Consider the following 26,867-nt stretch of genomic DNA (forward strand, 5'->3'; position numbering starts at 1 on the left):
TTTCTCATGTTAACATTTATTATTATTTTAACTTTATATGATAAAATAAAACACATAGAGAAAATCATACAAACTAAATTTTTTTCATTGAAATATAAGGAAAATCCTTTTGTAATCACCACTTGACCAAGAAATAGAACTTTGCCATTTACCGTAAAGACTTTTCATGTGAGGTTATATTGATGATGTTATTTATTTATTTATTTATTTGAGCAGGGTCCCGTTCTGTCACCCAAGTTAAAGTGCAGTGGCACTGTCATAGCTCACTGCAGCCTTGATCTCCTGGGCACAAGTGACCTTCCTGCCTCAGCCTCCTGAGTAGCTGGAATTACAGGCACATGCCGCTATGTCTGGCTAAGTTCTAAAAATTTTTTGTGGAGGTGAGGTTTCGCTATGTTGCCTAGGCTGATCTCAAACTCCTGGCCTCAAGTTATCCTCCTGCCTTGGCCTCCCAAAGTGCTGGAATTACAGACTTGAGCCACTGCACCAGGCACATGATGATAATTTTGATTAGCCATCCAAGATGTATAAGCTACTATTGTCCCCTTACATCTAATAAGCAGTCTGTAGAGAGATTCAAGACAGTATAAATACTTTTATCCCCATAAAACTCATCCCCCTAGATTTGGTTGTATTGGTGATTGTTCTCAAAACATCTTACTATGATGGTGCAAAATGGTACATTTTCAACTTGCCACTCCTTTCACTTTTCCCAGCTGGCAATCTATTAAAAGGAAGAGTTCTTTATTCTTTTTTTTTTTGCCCATTATTAGTATATATTTGTGGGTTCAGTAGGTTATAATACATTATTTTCCTTAGTTATTTTGATATTTGCAGTGTCCCAGAATTTGCCAGCAGTCCACATTTTTTGGTGGCTTCTATGGCTTTTGGACATTATCTTGAACACATCCTTTCTTTCTGGCCACAAAAGGTGTTCTCTCCTCATTTATACATTCCCTTTTCCAGCCTTGAATTTATTAAATTTCTTTTAATGGATAATGGTATTTAGAAACCTAACATATGGGGTGCTAAGTGTGCTTATTGCTACTGAGGTGTTATTGCTTCTAGGACTTTTCAGCAGAGAGACTTGTGTGGACTCATGACTTCAGTCCAATCAATTCTACAGGGCTCTTTCTTGCCTTACTCTTTTTTTTTTTTTTTTTAAAGACAGGATCTCCTTCTGTCACCAAGCTGCAGTGCAGTAGTATGTGGCATAATCACAGCTCACTGAGCCTCAACCTCCTGGGTGCAAGCAATCCTCCCACCTCTGCCTCCTGAGTAGCTGGGACTACAGGAATGAGCCACCACTCCTGGCTAATTAAAAAAAAAATTATTTCATAGAGATGGGGTCTTGCTATGTTGCCCACGCTGGTCTCAATCTCCTGGGCTCCAGCAATCCTCTCGCCTTGGCCTCTCAAAGTGCAGGGATTACAGGAATGAGCCACTGTGCCCAGCCTGTCTTCCTCTTTTTAGTATTTGTATTTCCCTTTTCCAAAGTACAAACCCTGGCTCCCAGTAACATCAGTACATTCATACATTGCTCAGTCCTACAATATATATAAGATAGTTTCAGAATTTCTATATCCATATACTATAAGAATCAAATTTACTAAGAAGAGTTAAAAAGTTTTGCATTCTTTTATTTTTTTCCTTCAATGTGGTCTTGGTGTTGTTATTCACATGAAATCCACTTGAGCTAATTTATTCCTATTTATATTCAGTTTCAGAGTTTTCCCCACCCTTGTTGATTTAATTTTATTTTTTGTATATAGAACATTAGTATACTTTTAAAAGTTAATACTGTATAAAAGATACAGTCAAGGAACTGTCACTCCATCTTTCACCCTCTTCTCTACACTGCCCCCTCGCCACCTGCCAACTCCATCTCTTTCGGCAACCAGTTTCTGGTCTATTCTTCCCACATTTTTCAGATACATGTAATCTTTATTATCTCTTCTGCCTTCTGGCAAAATATTGCTCTTTGCTTTTTCCATTTATCGATATATCCTATAAATCACTATTATTTCATAGTAATCTTCCTCATTATTTTATTTTTATGGTTGCATATACTCTATATATGCAACTCTATATAGTAAGGATATACTATAGTTTTTTTCAACAAGTCTTCTATTTTGGGCCTTTCAGAAGGAGGTTTGCAATATTTTGCAATTGCAAATAATACTACAATGAAAAATTTTGTGATTTATATTTTCATTTGCTGGAGGTATATCCTAAGGGTAAAGTTATAGCTCTTACATCTTTATTGCAGAATATGTCTCTTAGGATTAAAAAGTGTTTTCATTTGTCTCTTGCAGTGGCCTTTGACCTGAATTCTACTCTACCATCAGAGTCCAGTTGTCTGCTTCTCAACTGTTTTCTCTTTACTTAGTATATATTTACCTATCCCCTGATGTTAGCTTTTCTGAATCACTGTCTCATTTCTTGTCTTGTATTTAATAGAGTGATCAACCAACCTGGTTTGTCTGGGCCTGTTTTGAAAGTCCAGAGTCCCAGGAAATCCCTCTATCTTGGGCAAACTGGGATAGTTAGTCACCCTATGTATCAAGCATAGGTTTGGGTTTTGCTTTATTGAGATGATTTTAGCATATTTTTCCTGTAATAGATGTGTTATGTTTATATTTATTGATGTGACTAATATGTTTGGTCTCAATGTATTCTGTTATACTTAAACTGTGTCTTTTTCATCGCTTGTTTATCTTTTTTGCTCCTTAAAAAATTATTTTGGTGTTTAGCAAAGTTTGTATTTTTGTTCCAGTGGTCATCTTTGTATTTATACCTTTTCTTGTGCCTTTTGTATTAATACCTTTTCTAGTTCTCATTTTTCTTAATCTTTTAGTCTTGTGTTTGCCAATTTTAATTGGAATCCTTTACCTATTACTATACATATCAAGCTGTAATCTATTCTATTAAATAGTTTTCCCTTTTTCTCTTCCTTCTTCCATTTTTCAAAAGTTGCATTCTTTCTTCTTCATCAAAAAGAAATGTAATATTTGCATACTCTTTCCACCCTGCATTAGTCAGGGTTCTCAAGAAGGACAGGACTGATAGGATAGATGTATATGTGAAAGGGAGTTTATTAAGGAGTACTGACTCACACGATCACAAGGCGAAGTCTCACAATAGGCCATCTGCAAGCAGAGGAGCAAGGAAGCCAGTCTGTCCCAAAACCTCAAAAGTAGTACAGCCTTCAGTCTGTGGCTGAAGACTCGAGAGCTCCTGGCAAACCACTGGTGTAGGTCCAAGAGTCCAGAAGCTAAGGAACTTGGAGTCCAATGTTCAAGGGCAGGAAGCATCAGCCTGGGAGAAAGATGGAGGCCAGGAGACTTAGCCAGCCTATTCTTTCCACATTCTTCTGCCTACTTTTATCCTAGCCCTACTGGCAGCTAATTAAATGGTATCCACCCAGATTGAGGGTAGGTCTGTCTCTCCCAGTCCACTGACTCAAATGTCAATCTCCTTTGACAACACCCTCAGGAACATACCCAGGAGCAATACTTTGCATCCTTCGATCCAATCAAGTTGACACTCAATATTAACCATCACACACCCATATCTTCTCCCTTACTTTAGTCTTAACTCTGCAATTAAATATATTAACTTCTCTCCCTAAGTATTTTTTTTTTTTTTTTAGACAGTGTCTCACTTCATTGCCCAGGCTGGAGTGCAGTGGTGTGATCTTGGCTCACTACAATCTCCACTTTTCAGGTTCAAGCAATTCTCCTGCCTCAGTCTCTCAAGTAGCTGGGATTACAGGTGTACCATGCCCAGCTAATTTTTATATTTTTAGAAGAGATGGGATTTTGCCATGTTGGCCAAGCTGGTCTCGAACTTCTGACCTCAAGTGGTATACCCACCTTGGCCTCCCAAAGTGTTGGGATTACTGGCGTGAGCCACTGTGCCTGTCTTCTCCATAAGTCTTATGCTGAAGTTTTCCCCACTATCTTTTGGTTTGGTTGAAGCTCATCTTTTGGTAGATTTCTTGGGAGGGGCTCAAGAGTAAAGTGTTATTAGAATGCCTGTTTCATGTATCTTTAAAATAGCCTTGATTCTTGAATGTTGTTACTTTGTTGGATAAAAATAGACTTGGTTGGATAAAAATCCTTAGCTTGACTTTTCTTGCCTTGAACTTTATAAAAATACAGCTCTACAGTTGCATTGTTTTGCATGTTGCTCTTGAGAAATATGATGCTAGTATTCTTTTTTATCTTTATGGATAATTTGGTCATTTTTCTGTAGGAAAGGTGTATTATAAAGCCTAATAATTTTATTAGGACATATCTTGGAGTTGATCATTATGAGCCAGTTTTTCTAGACACATAGTGAGTCCTATCCACATACTGATTTTTCTCTTATTCCTTAAATTTTTCTTGGATTATAACTTTAAACACTAATTTCTCCTTCATTGTTTTGTTTTTCTTCTTTGAGGATTTTTCATTTTCCTGCCTTCTAATTCACCCATTTTTCTCTGACCCTTTATTCTTCTTTCTCTATCTCATTATCATTTTCTTCACTGGCTTCTCTTGTCTTCTTCAATGCCCCTTATAAAGCTTTTATTTGAATCGATGCTACATTGGGCACTTTGTAATTTAGTATTTATTTCTGGGATGGTTTGTCTTTATAAAAAAAATTCTTTCCTGAGTTGATCAACACTTATTTCATTTTTTCTTTCTTCTCTTTGGTCAGCTTCTGTTTTAGTTGTTGAATAAATGAATGAATTGATTGTAGGCTTAAAAAATCTCCAAATGCTTGTTTGAAGATACGTAATTCAGTTTGAAATCTAATGTTTTTTACTTCTGTTTTGCTGTTATTTTGGAGGAAGAATTTTTGTCATCTGAAGATTTCTCCCCATTTTCTCCTTGTATTTTAAAGGAGTTGGTCTGATTTTCCTTATTGGTAGTCATTTCTTGGTCATGGTTTATGTGTACCCTCTTCTTTCAGTGTATTGAAGTACAGTTTCTTTAAATGGATGAAATTGTAATTGATGGGAGGTAAGGGGAGAGGAGAGCCATAACCTGTTGTTCTCTTCTTCTGTTTTTCTGGTATGCTTAATTTTCCCCCTTACATCCTTCTTTCTTTTCCCTGCCATGTTTGCAGGGATATGTCTTCTTCTCTGATGCCTTCACCCCAGAAGCAGTGCTCATCATGACAAACTACTTCTGGTCCTTCTTTTTCAGGTCCTTTCTTCGTGGCCATTGCTGGTGAACTACCAACTCCTAGACCTGTGGTCAGAATTTTTGTGCTCAGTGTTGAACTTTCTCTTTCTCAGGATGATTTTGTCTGTGCTTCCTTTGTGTTTCCTACTCTTCTCTATTCTTTTCCAGAGTCTCTTAAGATTCCTGTTTCCTTGCCCTGTCCCCATAGTGTATGTGTGTGTGTGTGTGCATGTATACATATATATGTGTGTATGTGTGTGTGCATGTGCGTGTGTGTGTATGTGTGTGTATATATATATACACACACATACACACACACACACACACACATATATATATATATATATATTTGAGTAGAGATTCAGATTCAAGGTATCTCCTATACTGGGGCCAACTGGAATTCTCCTTATAAGCTTCTCAAGATACCCTACTAAATATTCAATGTTTTAACAAACTGAAAAACTGCGTAGTTTCTTCATCTTTCATGATTCCCTCTATTTTATATTTGTGTACATTTTTATTTCTCTGCTAACTTATTGAGGGTAGGGATGAGTTTTTTTTAATCATATTAATACCCCACTACCGAGGAGATCTGATACTTACTAGAGACTCATACAGTAGTTGAGTTGAATTAATGTTTCACCTAGTTATATTCTTCTTTCTCTTCCTAAATCTTAGTTTATCTACATTGTAGATGCTGAGAAAAACTCTTCAAGGATCTGATACTGAAGAACCAGAAACAACACAGGAGACGCCAAATTTGGTACCATTTGGTGATGTGGTATGTATGAGTAGCCCTCAAAAACCTATATAAGTTATTTATTATTTGATAATCAAAAAGTATATGCAGAAAATGGTTCTCTTTGATAACGTATTTATGAATTTTTCATTTTTATGAATCAGAAAACATTGCAACAATCACTGAAATGATAGAAAACATCCTGATTCACAGAAATAATATTTTCTATATTAGGAATTCCCAAATCTAGTTACATCAGAATTACCTGGGATGGTTTTTATAAAACATTAACTTGAGGCTCCACCTAAGGTCTGTTAACTTAGAATCTCTGAGAGAGGGGCCTGGGAATCAGCAATTTTACTGAGCTTTTAAAGTGATTATATTTATTTGTTGATCATGCTAAAGTTTGAAAATTGACCTGTGCCCCTCCCACATCCAAAAAACCTCCTAGAAACAAAAGCAAGCACTCTTTCTCTTTCACACACACACACGACCCAATATCTAGGCTAAGAACCAGAAAAATCTGTTACTCTATTTTCAAACTACAGAGCAAGACATAAGAATCTACATGCATGTAGATCTGTCAAATATCATGGCATTCATTTACAGTTATCTTTATTTTCTGAACATGATTACAGTGGTAACTAGGTATGAAATAAGATTTTTTCTTGTCCCTCTTTGCTACCTCCTATCATATACAATGTTTAATGTAATATTTCTGTTATTTTTACTTGGTTTTAAAGACTAAAGATGGCTAAATATATCTGGCTAATTCTCATATTAGGATTCAAATGTTCCTGCATTTATTTCATATTTGATTTTTTAGTTAAGCACATGATACAATTTTCTTTAACATTTAGAAAAACTTTGTACAAGAGAATGAATATTTTGTGGCCCCTGGCAAGTTATAACCAATGAATCATTGTTGAATGAATAAAATGGTCTTAGGATACTGGATAAAAGTTTGTCTGAAATAAGGCATATTTCTTAATTTTACATGTAGGATGCTACATTTTATCAGTTCTCAACTAATATCAAATAAAAACAATTTGAAGAGTGATGATCAGATTTATGTTAATAATGAATTATTATTTGGATTTGTATTCTTGTTTATTTTCGGTTTACTTTGAATGTGGCCTGCCCATTTTTCTTCTGTGTTTCTGTTTTCTGATGATTTCTATTAACTAGATATTTTTAATGAGAAACAACATTTCAAATGACAAAAACCAACAAAGTGAAGCTTCACTTTTTAAAAATAGAGTTCAGTATAAGGTGGAAGAACAGTTGACGCTTTAAATGCATTCATTGTGTTTTTGTTTTGATTGTTGTAGGTTGGCTGCCTGGGTATTCATATAAAGAATTGCAGACATTTTACACCTAAGAGTATCCTTTCTTCTGATTTAAGAATCATGGAAATTATATCTCACTGTTTCATTGCTGCATTATAAACCATTCCAAAACTTAGTGGCTTAACACAGTAACCATTTTATTATCATTTTATTGATAATACAACTACTGTGTATTCATTAGTTGGTACTTCTGCCTGATGATATAACAGCTTGGCTATAGTTGTCTGACAGTTCAAAAGGGCTGGAATATCTGAAATGGCCCATTTATATATCTGGTTGCTTTAGTGGGGATGCATGGAAGACTAGACTTGGCTGGAATGCTGAAATGATTGGATCTCTCTCTCTTTCCGAGTCCTATCATGTTTTTTTCCTCCTGTGTTAATTTTGATTCAAAAATATATCACAGTAATATATTATTTATCTTGATTACTAGTTTTTGGTGTCCCCTTAAGTTTTGTGCCCTAGGTGGGTGCCTTTCTGGCTTACTAGTTCCAACCCTAGTCATGTTCCGTTACATGTTGTTGGTTAATGTAATCATAGAGCCAGCCCAGATTTAATGGCAGGGGCAATAAAGTCCACTTTTGATGTGGGAGTAACAGAAGTTTTTTGGCCACCTAAATCACCATATAAGTTACAGGAAAAAAATTATATCTTCTCATATGATAATGCTAACTTATTTGTAAGTAATATGTGCTTCCTTTAAATATTTTTAAAAGGCTTTATTTTATATTGGTGCTTTTAAATAAGCTGAGTGCTTATTTTTAGATTTATCATGGCATAAAACCAGTCTTATGGAGATTTGATGTTTCTTTTTTATGTAAAGAGAATTTTGGAAAATAATTCTGTATAAAGAGATTTTTGAAAATATTTAAATCATGAAAACAAAATTGTATTACTCCATACCATTCTATGAAAGATACAATACAAACCAATATAGTATAAAAGAACTATAGACAAGTGAATTAGAGCACTTTTTATCCCCAAATTAAAAATAAGTTATTCTGATATATTTTTAAATATTTTGAATTTCTACATAATTATGCTTAGGAAAAATTTCAACTATATATTGCATATATTTAGTCACCTTGAAATTAACATATAGAAAAATTTGCAAAGGAATTTTGTTGGAAATGTGAGGTTAAAAATATAAGGGATGTAAGAAAGAATCAACCTTCTTTTACTTATATTGTGTCCACCAGTGATGGGCAAAAATTCTATTTTAGAAGACTTTTTTTCTATTGTTTAATGTACTCTACAATTACCTTTTATGGCCACATGATTAATTCTTAAGTTTTGATCTGAATAATTGAATGTATTAATTTCATAATGTATTATTGTTCAATTGCAACAAAACTTATTTCCTAAATAGCATTCTATTTTCAGTTGTTGTTCAACACTATGATTATTTATTTATTTGCATCTCTGTAAATGAAGTTGTGAAATGTACAAAAATGTGTCGCTTGCTATCCGACGACAGTGAGAAGAACACTGCAATTACATTTGATGAAGTAAAGTATTTTTCTGTACAGGTAATGTTAATATCTCTTCTAGATATTAGAATTTCTCCTTATAGTTCCAAATATTGTACTCTATGTCTGTTTATAAAAACAAGTAGGAAAGAAACAAAAGCAGTGAGCACCTTTTTATTTGGTATCTAACAGTATCCTATTTCTATACTATTGGCTATAGTGCTATTTTTAAAAAATACACAATTTACTGTGAAATGCATAATCTTAGTAGATTTCTTTCCTGAGATGTTACTGTCTGTGGTTTCAAATGTTCGTTATGCATGTATTTATCTCTATCTTGCTTTTCTCTTCCCATCTACTGTCTTCCACCTTATAGTTTTCCCCATCTCCTTTCCTTTTCTTCTATCCTGTATTCCCCTTAGTCTCTCTCTAATTATTTTTGCATGGGTTAACTTAGTCTGTATTACAACCCAAACACACACACACATACACTCATCCTTTTTTTACTGATGAAGAAACTGAGGCACTTTGTGGTTAAGGACCTTTCTTAAAGTTATAGTAAGTGGTAAGTGGTTGAGCTGGGCATGTGGGCAGTCTGGTTTCAGACCACACTTTATTAAACTGCCTCACACACTAGCACTTACTATGTTTCTGTTTACAGTAAAGCTTCTTAGAATCGTAAATGTGTCTTAAAACTGAGGCTATGGGGTTTTCTAGATGTAGGATTATGTCATCTGCAAAAAGGGATAGTTTGACTTCCTCTGTTCTATTGGGATGCTTTTTATTTCTTTCTTTTGCCTGATTGCCCCTGCCAGGATTTCCAATGCTATGTTGGCTAACATCAGTGTGACGTTGGCTGTGGGTTTTAATTAGATATTAAAGGACCATACCTCAGAATAATAATATCTTTCTTATTATTCTGAGGTATGGTCCTTCAATACCTAGTTTATTGAGAGTGTTTGATATGTATGGTATTGAATTTTATTAAAAGCCTTTTCTGCATCTATTGAGATAATCATGTGGTTTTTGTCTTTAGTTCTGTTTATGTGGTTAGTCACATTAATTAATTTGTATATGTTGAACCAACCTTGCATTCCAAGGATAAAGCCTACTTGACAGTGGTAGACAGACTTTTTGATCTGCTACTGAATTCAGTTTGCCAGTATTTTGTTGATCAAGGATATTGGCCTAAAGTTTTCTTTTTTTTTGAATCTTTGCCAAGTTTTCATCAGGATGATGCTGGCCTCATAGAATGGGTTAGGGAGGAGTCCCTTCTCCTCAATTTTTGGGAATAGTTTCAGTAGGAATGATACCAGCTCTTCTTTGTACATCTGGTAGAATTCAGCTATGAATTCATCTAGTCTTGGGCTTTTTCTGGTTGGTAGGCTATTTATTACTGCTTTAGTTTCAGAGCTTGTTATTGGTCTGTTCAGGGATTCAATTTCTTCCTGGTTCAGTCTTGGGAGGGTATATGACCAGAAATTTATCCATTTCTTGAAGATTTTCTAGTTTATTTGCATAGTGGTGTTCATAATATTCTCTAATGGTTGTTTGTATTTCAGCGGGGTCAGTGGTAATATCCCCCTTGTCGTTTCTGATTGCATTTATTTGAATCAAGAAGAGGAAATAGTCAAAGAACTAATGACCCAAGTCTTCCCCAAATTGATTGAAAGCCCATCCATAGATTCAAGAAAGTCAGTGAACTTTAAGTGAATAAGTATAGAAATGATCACACATATGTATATCCCATTCAAACTGCTGAAAACCAAGGACAATGAGAAAATCTTAAAGACAGCCAGGGGGAGAAAACACATTACATTCAGATGCACAACAGTGTCAGCTGACTCTCCATCAGAAACAATGTAAGTCAGTAGACAAGAGAATGCCATCTTTAGAATGCTGGGGAGGGAGGAAAGTTTAGCCTAGATTTCTATATCCAATGAGAATATATTTCAAAAAGATGGTGAAAGACAAAAGCTGAGAAAATTTGTATCTAGAAGGCATGCACTGCAATAAATAGAAACGAAAACTTCAGATTGGAGACAAATGATCCCAGGTGCACAGGAGGGAGGATCGCTAGAAATGGCAAATGTGTAGGTAAAAATACAAGACTATTTAAAAAAATTGTCCCCAAAAGACGATTGAGTCTTGTTATTTAAAAATAAAATAATGTCAATGAATGATAGGAATTGTAGCATGTGTAGAAGTGAAATACATGGCCAGAATACAGAGAATGCAGAGATTTAAATAGAATTATACTATTGTACATGGTGACTTAATTTTAATTCAAAATACATTGTGATATGTGAAAAATACATATTATAATCCCTAGAGCAACCACTAAAAGTTTAACAAAATTGTATTAGGAAGGAAGAAAGGAGAAAGAGAGGGAGAGAGCCAGGGAAAATGGGGGAAGGAAGGAGGAAGATGAGTATGGGAACTAAATTAGTGTTAAATTTAAGAACTTAGAAAATGACAGTAAAACCTTAGGAAATCAGGAGGAAGAAATTAATAACAGAAAAGAAACAAATGAGTTATTTGCAATAGTATAGGTGTTAAAGAAATGTAACAATATAAAAGCTAATTATTAATAAAACTAACACAATAGGCACAATTCTGGTAAGTCTCATTAAGAAAATTATGGAAAATTTGGCATATAGGTATAAATATAGAGGCAATTGAAAACTGTAAGAGAATACCATGTATAACTACACTAAAAGTTTGAAAATCTTGATGAAATAGAATATATTAGAAAAATATAAATTACATTATGTTTTAGCTCTATCATTTGTAAACTGAATATAGATTTAAAACATCCAGTCTGACAGTATTTGTATTTCAACTATGTCTGTTAGTGTAATAGTTAATATATGTAATGTTAATGCAGATGTTAATGAAGCATCTGTTACATTTTGTATAATTATAATATATTTGAGTTTAAATCTGTTACCTTCTTTTGTGCTATTTATCACAATTGAACCATGGATTCTTCTTCCTTCTTTCCTCTTTTTTCTTCTTTTCTTCATCTCTGGGATTGAGTACAATTGATGCTTGGACAACATAGACATTGAGTCACTGACCCCCCTACATAATTAAAACTCTGACTTCCCCAGTACTTAACTACTAATAGTCTACTGTTGACTGGAAGTTTTACCAATAATGTAAACAGTTGATTGACACATATTTTGTATGGTATATATTATGTACTGTATTCTTGCAATAATGCAACTAGAGAAAAGAAAAAAACATCATAAGGAAGAGAAAGCATATTTACTATTCATTAAGTGGAAGAGGACCATTATAAAGGTCTTCTTTCTTGTCATTTTCACATTGAGTTGGCTGAGAAGGAAGAGAGGCTGGTCTTGCTGTCTCAAGGGTGACAAAGAAGGAAGTGGTGGAGGAAGTAGAGCCAGCAGAGGGGAGGCACATTTGGTGTGACTTTTATTGAAAAAAAATCCATGTATAAGTGGACTCATGCAGCTCAAACATGTTGTTCAGGGGTAAACTGTATTTAACAATTTCATTCTGTTTTTCAACTTTCTTATTGTGGAAATTACCCACTACTCTTTTAAAAAATGGCTATCATAGAAATGTATGCTTATCAAATCCAATGTTTAACAATATCTTTATCCTTCATCCTTCTCTTGGGAAGAATAAGGATCTTAGAAACTTTAATTCCATTTATCACCCTCAACTAATATGTTATTATTATCTTTTTTTTTTTGTATTTTTAAATCCCGTGAGTTGTAATTTGTATTTATTTAACATAGTCTATATTTCTTTAGTTTACCTACATATTTGCCATTTTAACCTTTCTTTTCTCTCTTTTTTTTTGCAGGGGTGGGGTGTGGGGGGACAGTTTAGATCAGACCCTTTTTGTCCAATCACATTTCTTTCTTTTTTTAAAAGATTTGTTAAAAGTATATTTTATTACACTTTAGGTCCTGGGGTACATGTGCAGAACATGCAGAATTGTTGCATGGGTACATACGTGGCAATGTGGTTTGCTGCCTCCATCCCCCCATCACCTATATCAGGCATTTCTCCCCATGGTATCCCTCCCCAACTCCCTACCCCCCTCTGTCCCTCCGCTAGTCCCTCCAAACAGACACAAGTGTGTGATGCTCCCCTCCCTTTGTCCATGTGTTCTCATCATTGAACACCCACCTATGAGTGAGAACATGTGGTATTTGATTTTCTGTTCTTGTGTCAGTTTGCTGAGAATGATGGTTTTCAGATTCATCCATGTCCCTACAAAGGACATGAACTCATCGTTTTTTATGGCAGCATAGTGTTCCATGGTGTATATATGCCATAGATTCCTTGTCCAGTCTATGACTGATGGGCATTTGGGTTGGTTCCAGGACTTTGCTATTGTAAACAGTGCCACAATGAACATATGTGTGCATGTGTCTTTATAATAGAATAATTTATAATCCTTTGGATATATGCCCAGGAATGGGATTGCTGGGTCAAATGGAATTTCTATTTCTAGTTCCTTGAGAAATCGCCACACTCTCATCCACAATGGTTGAACTAATTTATACTCCTACCAACAGTGTAAAAGTATTCCTGTGTTGCCTCCGAGGCCTCTGTTCTGTTCCATTGGTCTATATCTCTGTTTTGGTGCCAGTACCACGTTGTTTTGATTACTGTAGCCTTGTAGTATAGTTTGAAGTCTGGTAGTGTGATGCCTCCCACTTTGTTCTTTTTGCTTAGAATTGACTAGGCTATGCGGGCTCTCTTTTGGTCCCATATGAAGTTTAAGGTGGTTTTTTCCAGTTCTATGAAGAAGGTCATTGGTAGCTTGATGGGGATACCGTTGAATCTGTAAATTACTTTGGGCAGTATGGCCATTTTCATGATATTGATTCTTCCTAACCATGAACATGGAATGTTTCTCCGTTTGTGTGCTGTCTTATTTAGTTGAGCAGTGGTTTGTAGTTCTCCTTGAAAAGGTCCTTTACATTCCTTGTTAGTTGTATTCCTAGGTATATTCTCTTGGTAGCAATTGTGAATGGCATCTACAACCAACTGATCCTTGACAAACCTGACAAAAACAAGCAACGGTAAAAGGAGTCCCTGTTTAATAAATGGTGTTGGGAAAACTGGCTAGCTATGTGCAGAAAGCAGAAACTGGACCCCTTCCTGACACCTTACACTAAAATTAACTCCAGATGGATTAAAGATGTAAACATAAGACCTAACACCATAAAAACCCTAGTAGAAAACCTAGGCAAAACCATTCAGGACATAGGCATAGGCAAGGACTTCATGACTAAAACAACAAAAGCATTGACAACAAAAGCCAAAATAGGCAAATGGGACCCAATCAAACTCCACAGCTTCTACAAAGCAAAAGAAACAGTCGTTAGAGTAAATCAGCAACCAACAGAATGGGAAAAAATTTTTGCAGTTTACCCATCTGAAAAAGGGCTGATATCCAGAATTTGCAAAGAACTAAAACAGACTTACACGAAGAAAACAAACAAGCCCATTCAGAAGTGGGCTAAGGATATGAACAGACAATTTACAAAAGAAGATATATATGAGGCCAACAAACATATGAAAAAATGCTCATCACCACTGGTCATTAGAGAAATGCAAATCAAAACCACATTGAGATACCACCTCACACCAGTCAGAATGGTGATCATTAAAAAATCTGGAGACAATAGATGCTGGAGAGGTTGCGGAGAAATATGAACACTTTTACACTGTTGGTGGGAGTGTAAATTAGTTCAACCATTGTGGAAGACAGTGTGGCGATTCCTCAAGGACCTAGAAATAGAAATTCCATTTGACCCAGCAATCCCATCACTGGGTATATATCCAAAGGATTATAAATCGTTCTACTATAAGGACACATGCACACGAATGTTCATTGCAGCACTGTTTATAGTAGCAAAGACCTGGAGCCAACCCAAATGCCCATCGACGATAGACTGGACAGGGAAGATGTGGCATATATACACCATGGAATATTATGCAGCCATCAAAAATGATGAGTTCGTGTCCTTTGTAGGGACATGGATGAATCTGGAAACCATCATTCTCAGCAAACTGACACAAGAATGGAAAATCAAACACCACATCTTCTCACTCATAGGCAGGTGTTGAACAATGAGAACACATGGACACAGGGAGGGGAGCATCACACACCGGGCTCTGTCAGTGGGAAATAGGGGAGGGACAGCAGGGGGTGGGGAGTTGGGGAGAGATAGCATGGAGAGAAATGCCAGATATAGGTGATAGGGAGGAAGGTGGCAAATCACACTGCCATGTGTGTACCTGTGCAAAAACTTGCATGTTCTTCACATGTACCCCAAAACCTAAAATGCAATAAAAAAAAAGTGTTCCTATTTTTCCACACCCTCTCCAGCATCTGTTGTCTCCAGATTTTTCAATGATCACCATTCTAACTGGAGTGAGATGATATCTCAGTGTGGTTTTGATTTGCATTTCTCTAATGACCAGTGACGATGAGCATTTTTTCATATGTTTGTTGGCCTTATATATGTCTTCTTTTGAAAATTGTCTGTTCATGTCCTTCACCCACTTTTGAATGGTTTTTTTTTGTTTTTTGTTTTTTTTTTTCTTGTAAATCTGTTTTAGTTCTTTGTAGATTCTGGATATTAGCCCTTTGTCAGATGGGTAGATTGCAAAATTTTTTCCCATTCTATTGGTTGCCGATTCACTCTAATTGTTTCTTTTGCTGTGCAGAAGCTGTGGAGTTTAATTAGATCCCATTTGTCTATTTTGGCTTTTGCTGCCAATGCTTTTGGTGTTTTAGTCATGAAGTCCTTGCCTATGCCTATGTCCAGAACGGTATTGCCTAGGTTTTTTTCTAGGGTTTTTATGTTATTAGGTCTTATGTTTAAGTCTTTAATCCATCTGGAGTTAATTTTAGTGTAAGGTGTCAGGAAGGGGTCCAGTTTCTGCTTTCTGCACATAGCTAGCCAGTTTTCCCAACACCATTTATTAAACAGGGACTCCTTTTACCGTTGCTTGTTTTTGTCAGGTTTGTCAGAGATCACATGGTTGTAGATGTGTGGCATTGCCTCCGAGGCCTCTGTTCTGTTCCACTGATCTATATTTCTGTTTTGGTACCAGTACCATTCTGTTTTGATTACTGTAGCCTTGTAGTATAGTTTCAAGTCAGATAGTGTGATGCCTCCAGCGTTGTTCTTTTTGCTTAGAATTGACTTGGCTATGTGGGCTCTCTTTTGGTTCCATATGAAGTTTAAGGTGGTTTTTTCCAGTTCTGTGAAGAAGGCCAATGGTAGCTTGATGGGGATAGCATTAAATCTATAAATGGCTTTAGGCAGTATGGCCATTTTCACCATATTGGTTCTTCCTAACCATGAGTGTGGAATGTTTTTCAATCTGTTTGTGTCCACTCTTATTTCGTTGATCAGTGGTTTGTAGTTCTCCTTGAAGAGGTCCTTTACATCCTTTGTCAGCTGTATTCCTAAGTATTTTATTCCCTTTGTAGCAACTGTGAATGGGAGTTTGCTCATGATTTGGCTCTCTTTAAGTCTGTTATTGGTGTATAGGCATGCTTGTGATTTCTGTACATTGATTTTGTATCCTGAGACTTTGCTGAAGTTGCTTATCAGTTTCAGGAAATTTGGGGCTGAGACAATGGGGTCTTCTAAATATACAATCAGGTCATCTGCAAATAGAGACAATTTGACTTCCTCCTTTCCTAATTGAATACCCTTTATTTCTTTTTCATGCCCGATTGCTCTGGCTAGAACATCTAGTACCATATTGAATAGGAATGGTGAGAGGGGGCATCCTTGTGTAGTGCCAAATTTCAAAGGGAATGCTTCAGTTTTTGCCCATTCAGTATGATATACTCTGTGGGTTTGTTGTAAATAGTTTTTATTATTTTGAGATACATTTCGTCAATACCTAGTTTATTGAGAGTTTTAGCATAAAGGGCTGTTAATTTTGTCAAAGGCCTTCTTTGCATCTATTGAGATAATCATGTGTTTTTTTCTTTGGTTCTGTTTATGTGGTGAATTAAATTTATAGACTTGCATATGTTGAACCAGCCTTGCATCCCTGGGATGAAGCCTACTTGATCGTGATGGATAAGCTTTTTGACTGCGGGGTTTTGGTATCAGGATGATGTTGGTCTCATAAAATGATTTGGGAAGGACTCCCATTCTGGATTGCTTGGAATAGTTTCAGAAGGAGTGGTACCAGCTCCTCTTTGTATGTCTGGTAGAATTCAGCTGTGAACCCATCTGCACCTGGGCTTTTTTTGGTTGGTAGGCTGTTGATTGGTGCCTCAACTTCAGCCCTTGTTATTGGTCAATTCAGGGTTTCGACTTCTTCCTGGTTTAAGGTTGGGAGGGTACAAGTGTCCAGGAATTTATCCATTTCTTTCATGTTTACTGGTTTATGTGCATAGGGTTGTTTGTAGTAATCTCTGATGGTAGTTTGTATTTCTGTGGAATCAGTGGTGATATCTCCTTTATCATTTTTTATTGCATCTTTTTATTCTTCTCTCTTTTCTTTTTTTATTAATCTGGCTAGTGGTCTGTCTGTTTTGTTGATCCTTTCAAATAACTAGCTCCTGGATTTATTGATTTTTTGAAGAGTTTTTTTGTGTCTCTATCTCCTTCAGCTCTGCTCTGATCTTAGTTATTTCTTGTCTTCTGCTAGCTTTTGAGTTTTTTTCTTCCTGGTCCTCTAGCTCTTTCAATTTTGATAATAGGGTGTCAATTTTAGATCTTTCCTTACTTCTCATGTGGGCATTTATCATTGTAAATTTTCCTGTAGACCCTGCTTTAAATGTGTCCCAGAGATTCTGGTACATTGTGTCTTCATTCTCATTGGTTTTGAATAACATCTTTATTTCTGCCTTCATTTCGTTGGTTATCCAGTCAACATTCAAGAGCCAGTTGTTCAGTTTCCATGAAGTTGTGCCTTTATCTGTTAGTTTGTTAATCCTGATTTTCTAATTTGATTGCACTGTTTTCTGAGAGACTGTTATGGTTTCCATTCTTTTGCATTTGCTGAGGAGTGATTTACTCCCAATTATGTGGTCAATTTTAGAGTAGGTGTGGTGAGGTGCTGAGAAGAATGTATATTCTGTGGATTTGGGGTGGAGAGTTCTGTAAATGTCTATTAGGTTTGCTTGTTCCAGATCTGAATTCAAGTCCTGGATATCCTTGTTAATTTTCTGTCTTGTTGATCTCTCTAGTATTGACAATGGAGTCTTAAAGTCTCCAACTATTATTGTGTGGGAGTCTAAGCCTCTTTGTAGGTCATTAAGAACTTACCTTATGTACCTGGGTGATCCTGTATTGGGTGCGTATATATTTAGGATTGTTAGCTCTTCTTGTTGTATTGATCCTTTTACCATTATGTAATGCCCTTGTTTGTCTCTTTTGATCTTTGTTGGTTTAAAGTCTATTTTATCAGGGACCAGGATTGCAACTCCTGCTTTTTTTGGCTCTCCATTTGCTTGTTAAATTTCCTCCATCCCTTTATTTTGAGCCTACGTGTGTCCTTGCATGTGAAATGGGTTTTCTGGATACAGCACATTAATGGGTTTCGACTTTTTATCCAATTTTCTAGTCTGTGTCTTTTGATTGGGTCATTTAGCCCATTTACATTTAAGGTTAATATTGTCGTGTGTGAATTTTATCCTGCCATTTTGATGCTAGCTGGTTGTTTTGCCTGTTAGTTGATGCAGTTTCTTCATTGTGTCATTGCTCTTTACCATTTGTATGTTTTTGGAGTGGCTGTTACTGGTTGTTCCTTTCTATGTTTAGTGCTTCTGTCAGGAGCTCGTGTAAAGCAGGCCTGGTGGTGATGAAATCTCTGAACAATTGCTTGTTCATAAATGATTTTATTTCTCCTTTGTTTATGAAGCTTAGTTTGGCTGGATATGAAATTCTAGGTTGAAAATTCTTTTCTGTAAGGATATTGGATATTGGCCCCCACTCTCTTCTGGCTGTAGGACTGCTGCCGAGAGATCCTCCGTGAGTCTGATGGGCTTCCCTCCATCGGTAACCTGACCTTTCTCTCTGGCTGTCCTTAGCATTTTCTCCTTCATTTCAGCCCTGGTGAATCTGATGATTATGTGCCTTGGGGTTGCTCTTCTTGAGGAATATCTTTGTGGTGTTTTCTGTATTTCCTAGACTTGTATGGTGGCCTGCCTTACTAGGTTGGGGAAGTTCTCCTGGATAATATCCTGAAGAGTATTTTCCAGCTTGGATTTATTCTCTCCATCACATTCAGGTACACCTATCAATCATAGATTAGGTCTTTTCACATAATCCCATATTTCTTGGAGGATTTGTTCATTTCCTTTTACTCTTTTTTTCTCTAATCTTGCCTTCTAACTTTATTTCATTAAGTTGATTTTCAATCTCTGATATCGTTTCTTCTGCTTGAATCGATTCTGCTATTGAAACTTGTGTATGCTTCGTGAAATTCTTGTGTTGTGTTTTTCAGCTCCATCCATTCATTTTTATTCTTCTCTACACTGTTTATTCTTGTCAAACCTTTTTTCAAGGTTCTTAGTTTCTTTGCATTGGGTTAGAACGTGTTATTTTAGCTCAGAGAAGTTCGTTATTACCCACTTTCTGAAGCCTGTTTCTGTCAATTCATCAGACTCATTCTCCATCCATCTTTGTTCCCTTGCTGGTGAGGAGTTGTGATCCCTTTGAGTAGGAGAGACATTCTGGTTTTCAGTGTCTTCATCCTTTTTGCACTGGTTTCTTCCCATCTTTGTGGATTTATCTTCCTGTGGTCTTTGTAGTTGGTGAATTTTGGATGGGATCTCTGATCAGACATCCTTTTTGTTGATGATGAAGTTATTTCTTTCTGTTTTTTAATTTTCCTTCTAACAGTCAGGCCCCTCTGCTGTAGGACTGCTGGAGGTCCACTCGAGACCCTGCTTGCCTGGGGATCACCTGTGCTGGCTGCATAACAGTAAGGGTTGCTGCCAGTTTCTTCTTCTGTTATCTTTGTCCCAGAAGGATACCCGCCAGATGTCAGCCTGAGCTCTCCTTTATGAGGTGTCTCTTTACATATATGGGGGTTGGGGAGCTGCTTGAGGAGACAGTCTGTCCTTTGTAGGAGCTCAAGTGCTGAGCTGTGAACTCCTTTTTTCCATTCAGAGCTGCTGGGCAGGTACGTTTAAGTCTGCTGCAGCAGAACTCATAACCACCTTTTTTTCCCAGGTGCTCTGTCCTGGGAAGGTGGGGCTTTATTGATAATTTCCTGACATGCTGCTGCCTTTTTGCAGAGATGCCTTGTCCATCAGGAGGTAGCCTAGTCACAGTCTGCTAGTAGCAGTGTTGCTGAGCTTCCATGGGCTCTGCCCAGTTGCTGTGTGAACTTCCTTGTGGTTTTGTTTATAGAGGTGTAGTTAGAACTCCCTCAGTAATGGCAGTTTGACTCAGTATAGTGGACTGCCTCTGTATGGCGGACTGTCTTGGTAATGGCGCATTGCCTCAGTCATGGCAGAATGCTTTGGTGGTGGTGGACTGCCTTGGTAATGGTGGCTGCCCTTCCCCCCACAGAGCTGGACTGTCCCAGGTCCAGCTGTGTTTGCTGTGAAACTCTCAGTCTGGAGTGTTTCAGATTGCTGGTCTTTGTGGGGGTAGGACCCGCCAAGCCAGATCACCTGGCTCCCTGTTTCAGCCCCTTTTTTTTCAGTTGAATGGGCAACTCTGTCTCCCAGGCATTCCAGGCACCAGCTGAAATGGCTTCCCAGATTTGTGTGAATTTTTGTGCAGAGGTGCACTGCACTGGCTGAAACAGCTGTGCTGGAAACTCGTGGCACTTTTCCACCCAGGAATCTCCTGGTCTGTGGGCAGTAAAAACTCGTTTGGAAATATGGTGATCACTCACCCTCTGCGTTCTCGCTGGGAACTGCACTCCAGAGCTGTTCCTATTTGGCCATCTTGGATCCCACTTTAACCTTCCTTATAGCTCAGATCATCCTCCTGGGGTCAGTTACCTTCTGTCTGAACTATTTATTAAAATTTTTTTTTCCTATGAGAGTTAACAGATGATGTAATTTTTTTTGTTTGCCTGGTCTTTATATCATTCTCATTTTTGAGTGAAATTTTTATTGAATGTATAATTGTAAATTTGCAGTTATTTTCTGAAGTATCATTTCACTATCTGTTAGCTTCCATATTTGTTGAAGAGAAGTCATTTGCCAGTCCATCACCTTTGAAAATAATGTGTCTTCCTCTCTGTGTGTTATATATTTTTTTCTGCTAATTTCATTCTGATGTGTCTGTATTTGGGCTTCTGTTTATTATGTTGAGATTTATTGGCTGCTTAATCTGGATTGTTGATGTTCATCAGTCATAAAAAATTATTAGCTAATTTTTTTTTTTTTGAGACAGAGTCTTGTTCTGTCACCCAGGCTGGAGTGCAGTGGCTCCATCTCAACTCACTGCAACCTCTGCCTCCTGGGTTCAAGCTATTCTCCTGCCTCAGCCTCCCGAGTAGCTGGGATTGCAGGCATCTGCCACCAGTCCCAGCTAATTTTTGTATTTTTAGTAGAGGCAGGGTTTCACCATGTTGGTCAGGCTGATCTCGAACTCCTGACCTCATTATCCACCCACCTTGGCCTCCCAAAGTGCTGGGATTACAGGCATGAGCCACTGAGCCCGGCTAGCTAATAGTTCTTAAAATAGTGCCTCTTGCCCCCTTTTCTTAATCATTTTTTTCCCTTCCTTGGACTCTGGTTAACATATGTTAGGTATTTTTACACTATCTTCCATATCTTTTAACGTATAAAAATATTTTTGATCACTTTGTCTCTCTGCCTTGCATTCTAAGTAATTCTTCTAATATTTATTTTATTATTATTATTATTTAGTGAGACAGGGTCTTTCTCTGTCACCCATGCTGGAGTTTAATGCTGTGATCACAGCTCACTGCAGCCTCAACCTTCTGAGCTCAAGTGATCCTCCTGTCTCAGCCTCCTGAGTAGCTAGAACTAAAGACATGCACTACCATTCTTGGCTTCTTTTTGTATTATTTTGTAGAGATAGGATTTGCCATGTTGCTGAAGCTAGGATCGAACTCCTGGGCTGAAGTAATTCACCAACCTTGGCCTCCGAAAGTGCTGGGATTCCTTAATACTAGTTCATTAATTCTCCAAAGCTGCATTAAATTTGTGGTTGAGTTGATAAGAGTGTTTTATTCAATTATTTTACTTTTCATTTCTACAAATTGTTCCTTGTTTAGGTTTGTTAAATCGTTTTTAAAGTTTCCTGCACCAGGAGTATATTTTCAGCTTGGTTTTTGTGCCTTTTAACATAGTAAGTGTAGCTCCTTAGAATTCCAATATTTGAAGTTTTTTGGGGGTCTATTTTTGCTGTTTTCCTTTGTGGCTCTTTGTTTCCATGCTGACTGAGTTATTCTTTATGGTTAACTGTTCATTTTTCTTGGAAAATTATTTGTCAAACTTCTTTGAGGTCTAAGATGAAAGTAGTAGCTCTAAGAAAGACTTGTGTTTCTTCTAAAGCAACTGAGTCTACTATCAGCTTGGGACCATTTTAAACTAAATTCCACTTGAGATATTTTTTAAAATTTAAGTTGTCCTGTTTATTTATGTTATGACAAAATATATGTAATATAAAGTTTACCATATAAACCATTTTAAGTGTCTGGCTATAAATTTTTTATAACATTCAGTGACTGTGACTTTAGGCTGCAATTTTGCTGAACTGGTTTTTGCTTATAGCTTATTAGGGACCCCGCACTCCATTCTATTCAGCAGTTCAACTTTCCTTGCAACCTTCTGTAGATATGATGGGAGAAGGGTTTCTCCATTCCCTGAAGCCATAGCCCTTTGGGTTCTCAGCTTTCTCGGAGGATGGTTGGGCAAGGATCCTGTGTTAAATGTATCATGTGTTGTCTTCTCTATTCTGCGCCTTTCAAAACCATATAAACTGCAGTTTCAGGTCACCTGATTGGGAAGTGCCCTTAGGGCAAATGTAACTTCAGTGTCTAGTTTACCTCTCTGAGTGTCTGTCAATACTTGGAGATTTATGATTACTTCGCGCCATTTTGTTAACCCTCTTTTGCTTTTAAAATGATATTTTAAATATTTTATTGAGCATTTGTAGTTTTCTACTGTTTGCGATAACGCAGATGCCAAATTGTTGAAAAACCAAGCCTGCCCTCCCTCTTAACTACTCTGCTGGCACACAGGGCTTGCATTCCTTTTCTCATTTCTTGAGGGAAGATAGTTGCAAATATAACTTTAAGAAGGCTCATACAGGCTCTGATGTCAACAATGGGGAAAGGCACTATAGGTAGGCACCTGGATTCTTACAAGCCGGGGGGGGCATGACTTTTTTTCTAATTAGCAAGACAGTATACAGATGTTAAAGGTTGCATAATAATAGTACTGTGCTCCAGAGCTCAGGGTTGGGAGTTTCAAGTTCAGGCAATGGTATATATTTTATCAAAACGTTAAAGAACAGAGACTGAAGAGGATATTAGATATTTTTAAATGTTGGATATTTGGATGACCTGTATTTGGATTATCTGGAATATTTGGATTTTGTATTGGTAGTTGATTATCTTTGATAGTGTAGTTTCAATAGAGTATTGAGGGTGAACTTTTGTGTAGAGTTAAAAAGAGAACGTATGTAGTGGGTGGTTCAAAAAGATGATGATTGACGTTAGATATAAGCAAGATCTTCATTTTGTTGATATTAGTATATATGTGACTGTGAGGTTGAAAAGTTATAAAGCTAATGATGTGCAAAAATGAATCACTAATTATGCAAATAATATAATAGTATGGAATGTATATGCTCAGAAATCTTTAGGCTCAAGTTTAATCCTTCTTTTCTTATCTATTTTGATATTGAGGTTCCCAGACGTTATGATGATGAGCGGAATAATATTTTATTGGAACTGATGCAATATGACAATATAAAAAAAAGTGCATTCTCGTTAGGGAGTGTTCAGATACATCTTTATGAAGTAATTCAGGTAGGTATCAAAATGATTCTTTTTACCTGGGTATCTTTTTACCTTGCCAGTTGGTTATCCAGTTTGTGGTTGTGATTTATTATACCTGATGGACTCTTCTTGTTTATTATCTGCCTTCAAATTCATGAACTTAAGAAATAAAATCTCCCTTTGGCTAAATATTTTTTAAAAGAGTTGGCTTATAATAGCATAATGTTTTAAAAAATTTATTTTACAGAATATATATATATATATATATATGTATGAAATTAAGTAACCACTTGGACTTTTAGGTTGTATCACTAAAACTAATTTTCTGGAAAATAAATTTTCTTGGCTCACTGCAACCTCTGCCTCTCTGGCTCAAGTGATTCTCCTGCCTCAGCCTCCCCACTATCTGGGACTACAGGCCCCTTCCACTGCACCTGACCAATTTTTGTCTTTTTAGAAGACAGGGTTTCACCATGTTGCCCAGGCTGGTCTCATACTCCTGAGCTCAAATAATCTTCCCACCTCAGCCTCCCCAAGTGTTGGGATTACAGGCCTGAGCCACCACGCCCAGATATTTAAATTTGCAAATAAAAGCTGTATATATTTATTATGTACATAATGTTTTGAAGTATGTATACATTATAGAATGGCTAATAGAGTTAAACATGTTTTACTATGTTTCTGAAATGTCTTAAGACATGACTGAAGCTGCAAACTCTGTCTCTTAGTCAGCAATACAAATTTCAGTTAAGTTCTTTTTTCCTTAGCTGGGCTGCCTACAGCCTTCCTTGTGTGTGTGTCTTTGAGGGGTTAGCCGAAGATTTGGGCAGAGTTTATATACAGATTTTATGGTTGCTTCTCTCTTGTTTTCTCTTTTCTAGAAGTCTTTCTCACTTTCCAGCAGCTCATTTTGTGGTTGCCTTGAATTCAGAGTAAAGAACTTATTGATTAGTGAATAAGTATAAACCATCCAAAGTATTTTCAGGAATATTTTTTGTTGCATACAGCAAGGAAGTTTTCAAAGACTAATGGAGTTGTGTCAACAGCCAGACTGCAGGGACTCCTACTGGCCAACTTCAGAATAACTTGAACATAGATTATTACAACATTCTGAATAAAGGAAGATTCGTGAGTCCTTGGTGATCTTCAAAAAAGAAAAGAATAGCATAGGAAGAAAAAGGAAATTTTTAAAACAAAAGAATACCACTTTATGAATGTAGAAGTAATGAAAGAATTACAAATTATTGTTTTTGCAACTCTTTATAATGAATAATGATTAATTCAGTCAATATTTAGCAATGGCCCTAAAAACTATTAGGTAAAATGTTATTGGAAAGCAAGATATTTGCATGGTGCCACAGTAGCAGCTTATAGATCATTGCACAGGGGAAATATTCCTTTATATTAGAGAGATGTGGAGTTGCCACTTTAACGAAGAGCTTGAATTTAGCGTAACAAATTGTGGATAACTTAACATCATGTACTTCCTGTAGCGATACAATGTGAAGGACACATTATTATCTATGACTTATTGTCATAAAAAATGTGTAACCTGACTGGGTGCAGGCTTAGGCCCATAATCCTAGCACTTTGGGAGACTGAAGTGGGAGAACTGCTTGAGGCCAGGAGCTGGAGACCAGTCTGGCAACATAGCAAGACTCTGTCTCTACACACACACAGAATTAGCTGGGTGTGGTAGCATGTGCCTGTAGTCCAAGCTACTTGGGAGGCTGAGGCAGGAGGATCAATTGAGCCCAGGAGTTCAAGACTGTAGTGAGCTATGATCATGCTCCTACACTCCAGCCGGGTGGCAGAGAAAGATCCTGTCTCAAAAAAAAAAAAAAATTTAACCCGAATCTAATCAAGCTGAGTGTAGAACTAACTTCAAGTTTACAGGAATTTAGTGAGTAGGGAAAAAGTTAAACAATATTTTAAGATAAGTACAGAAGTGGGACATACCAATGTAGATTGTTTAAACAGCTGTGGTCATTAAATACCAAAACCCACCAAAGATGGAGGAAACTGTTCCAGATTTAAAGAGATACAACAAGTTTGACTGAATACAGATTTGAAAAAGTTATAAAAGATTCTTGGGAGCCAGGCATGGTTGTTCACACCTGTAATTCCAGCACTTTGGGAGGCTGAGGGAGGTAGATTGCTTGAGCCCAGGAGTTTGAGACCAGCCTGGGCAACATGGTGAAACCACTTCTCTCTTTTTTTTTTTTTCCCATTTATTTATTTTATTGCATTTTAGGTTTTGGGGTACATGTGAAGAACATGCCAAATTGTTGCATAGGAACACACGTGGCAGTGTGATTTGCTGTCTTCCTCCCCATCACCTACATCTGGCATTTCTCCCCTTGCTATCTCTCCCTAGCTTCCCACCCCCCACCGTCCCTCCCCTATTTCCCCCCAACTGACCCCAGTGTGTAGTGCTCCCCTCCCTGTGTCCATGTGTTCTCACTGTTCAACACCCGCCTATGAGTGAGAACATGCGGTGTTTGATCTTCTGCTCTTCTGTCAGTTTGCTGAGAATGATGGTTTCCAGGTTGATCCATGTCCCTACAAAGGACCCAAACTCATCGTTTTTGATGGCTGCATAATATTCCATGGTGTATATGTGCCACATTTTCCCTATCCAGTCTATCGTCGATGGGCATTTGGGTTGGTTCCAGGTCTTTGCTATTGTAAACAGTGCTGCAGTGAACATTCGTGTGCACGTGTCTTTATAGTAGAACGATTTGTAATCCTTTGGATATATACCCAGTAATGGGATTGCTGGGTCAAATGGAATTTCTATTTCTATGTCCTTGAGGAATCGCCACACTGTCTTCCACAATGGTTGAACTAATTTACACTCCCACCAACAGTGTAAAAGTGTTCCTATTTCTCCACATCCTCTCCAGCATCTGTTGTCTCCAGATTTTTTAATGATCGTCATTCTAACTGGTGTGAGATGGTATCTCAATGTAGTTTTGATTTGCATTTCTCTGACGACCAGTGATGATGAGCATTTTTTCATATGTTTGTAGGCCTCATGTGTGTCTTCTTTTGTAAAGTGTCTGTTCATATCCTTTGCCCACTTTTGAATGGGCTTGTTAGTTTTTTTCTTGTAAATCTGTTTTAGTTCTTTGTAAATTTTGGATATCAGCCCTTTGTCAGATGGGTA

The 26,867-nt window shown here is 37.0% G+C and overlaps 1 protein-coding gene across 1 annotated transcript in view; it reads left to right on the forward strand.

Moving 5' to 3' along the window:
- LOC116551942 (C2 calcium-dependent domain-containing protein 6-like) overlaps positions 1-26,867 on the forward strand; it is a 94,875-nt gene that overhangs the window by 19,950 nt on the left and 48,058 nt on the right. Inside the window, exons 2-5 of the mRNA XM_032278657.1 lie at positions 5,869-5,955; positions 7,245-7,296; positions 8,646-8,791; positions 23,606-23,728. Coding sequence (XP_032134548.1) covers positions 5,869-5,955; positions 7,245-7,296; positions 8,646-8,791; positions 23,606-23,728 — 408 coding nt within the window. The remainder of the gene's footprint in view (positions 1-5,868; positions 5,956-7,244; positions 7,297-8,645; positions 8,792-23,605; positions 23,729-26,867) is intronic.

Source organism: Sapajus apella, unplaced genomic scaffold, assembly GCF_009761245.1.
Source record: "Sapajus apella isolate SASKATOON/1434 unplaced genomic scaffold, GSC_monkey_1.0 scaffold10, whole genome shotgun sequence".
In the NCBI taxonomy this organism is placed as follows: Eukaryota; Metazoa; Chordata; class Mammalia; order Primates; family Cebidae; genus Sapajus; species Sapajus apella.